General features: G+C 32.9%; 1 protein-coding gene across 1 annotated transcript; it reads right to left on the bottom strand. All coding sequences in view use genetic code 12, as the record gives it.

The window, feature by feature from the left end:
- Positions 1 to 2: 2 nt before the first annotated feature.
- CTRG_00054 (uncharacterized protein) lies at positions 3 to 1,361 on the bottom strand (the record flags this gene model as incomplete). Its single annotated transcript, XM_002545227.1, has 1 exon — positions 3 to 1,361. A coding segment is annotated over one exon (1,359 nt), but the record flags the coding sequence as incomplete, so codon positions are not given.
- Between the last annotated feature and the right edge of the window lie 328 nt (positions 1,362 to 1,689).

Genomic DNA, 1,689 nt, shown 5'->3' with positions numbered 1-1,689 from the left:
TTTGGTTTCTCAGGAGTACAGAAACCTTTAGTAGATAAGGTGTAAAGAGAATTTGATAAAATGAAAGTTGCCTTTGCCAAATCGTAATAATTCACTCTTGTTTTCTCAAACACCTTCAAACTCAATTTGAAAAATTGGTTAATCACTGGATAAGTAAAAGAAACCAAAGCGGAGATCATTTCAGATGTTTGCAAATTATGTTCAACCGAAAGTGCCATGTTAACACATTTGGATAATTTTGCAATGATAGTATTCAATCTGAGATTCTTTATATAATCAGACATTCTATGTTGAGACAAAACCAACCAATTGTCATCATCTCTGGAAATTTCATCTTGCTTTTGACATTCCACAACTTTTTGAACAACCAAAATAATGGAATTCGTAAGATTTCTAAATTCTTTTTCAACTATTTCGACACTTTCCAAAGATTCCAATGAAGTAGAATTAGTAATCTCACCAATGGTTGAATTATTAGATATCCATTTCAACACAACATCAGCGACAAAAGAAACCTCAGAGTTTTCCACCTTCCAGGTATTCAAAGATGCAACGATTGAATTATAGAATCTTCCAAAGTTTTCAATATACTTTGAAGTACTATCAGAATAAACAACTTCATCAACACTCAACACCAATTCATTCAACTTAATTTTCAATTGATAGAATAATGACGACGAAACATCGAACCCTATCTTCTTAACAGATTCCAATGTAACTAAAGCGTAATCCAACAATTTGGGTAACCAGAATTGGACATGACGAATACTTTCAATATTCATTTTGATAGAGTCGGAAACACTCACTGGAGCCACAGTATGTGATAAATTGTTTAAGCTAGCAAGGTTGTAGACTTTTTCATACCACTTGGACAATGATTCTAAGTTCTCTGAGAATTTCTTAACTGGAACACGAGTAACAATTAAAGAATGAATCAAGTTTTCAACTGCTGATAATCCTTTTTCAATATCAACTTGTGGTACTTCTTCGGTTCCTTCACTGACACTAGCTCTCAATCTTGGTAACAAGTCCAATATTCTGAAAAAATATGGGTCACAATTGCTAATCATAGAATTATCAAACGATACTGAATTGGCAAGAATTAAGTTAATGGATTTTTGGGTAGCCAAAATGTTAGATGTCAAACTTGTTTTCAAACCAGATCTTCTAATTTCCTTAATGGTATCACTTAACAACTTTCTTTTTTGAGTTTTCAAAGCAGCCACTAATTTCTTGTTTGAATCCTTTAATTCAGAAGGAGTTTCTTTCTTGAGTCTATCCATTTCTGAAATTAATTCACTAGCAAATTCCAACAAGTTAGGTAAGTCTTCATTAGAAACCCTTTCAATATACACATTCATGTTCTTTTCAATTAAAGTCAAATCTTGAAGTCTCTTTGGTCTTTCATTCCAACTTGAAATAGTCTGAACAAGACTGGCTTCGTTACTGGAAACAACATTTTGAATAGATGGTAATTCTTTGAATCCCTTTACACTACTAGTGGCTTCAGTGATTCCTTGTTCAATAATTGGGTTGAACTTGAGTACTCAACAAAGAACGATACTTTTCAAACAATTTTGTACAAACTGTTGGTGAGATCCTTTCTGCACTTTGTTTCAAGCCTACATATTAAACGGTCTTGTCTACTGGGCCAACAATATTACCTTCAAAGACATTCTTTCTCCAATT

The sequence above is a fragment of the Candida tropicalis genome (genome assembly GCF_000006335.3).
Source record: "Candida tropicalis MYA-3404 genomic scaffold supercont3.1, whole genome shotgun sequence".
NCBI classification, from domain to species: Eukaryota; Fungi; Ascomycota; class Pichiomycetes; order Serinales; family Debaryomycetaceae; genus Candida; species Candida tropicalis.
Note: the sequence above shows the minus strand (reverse complement) of the source record. Positions and strands in the feature narration are given on the sequence as shown.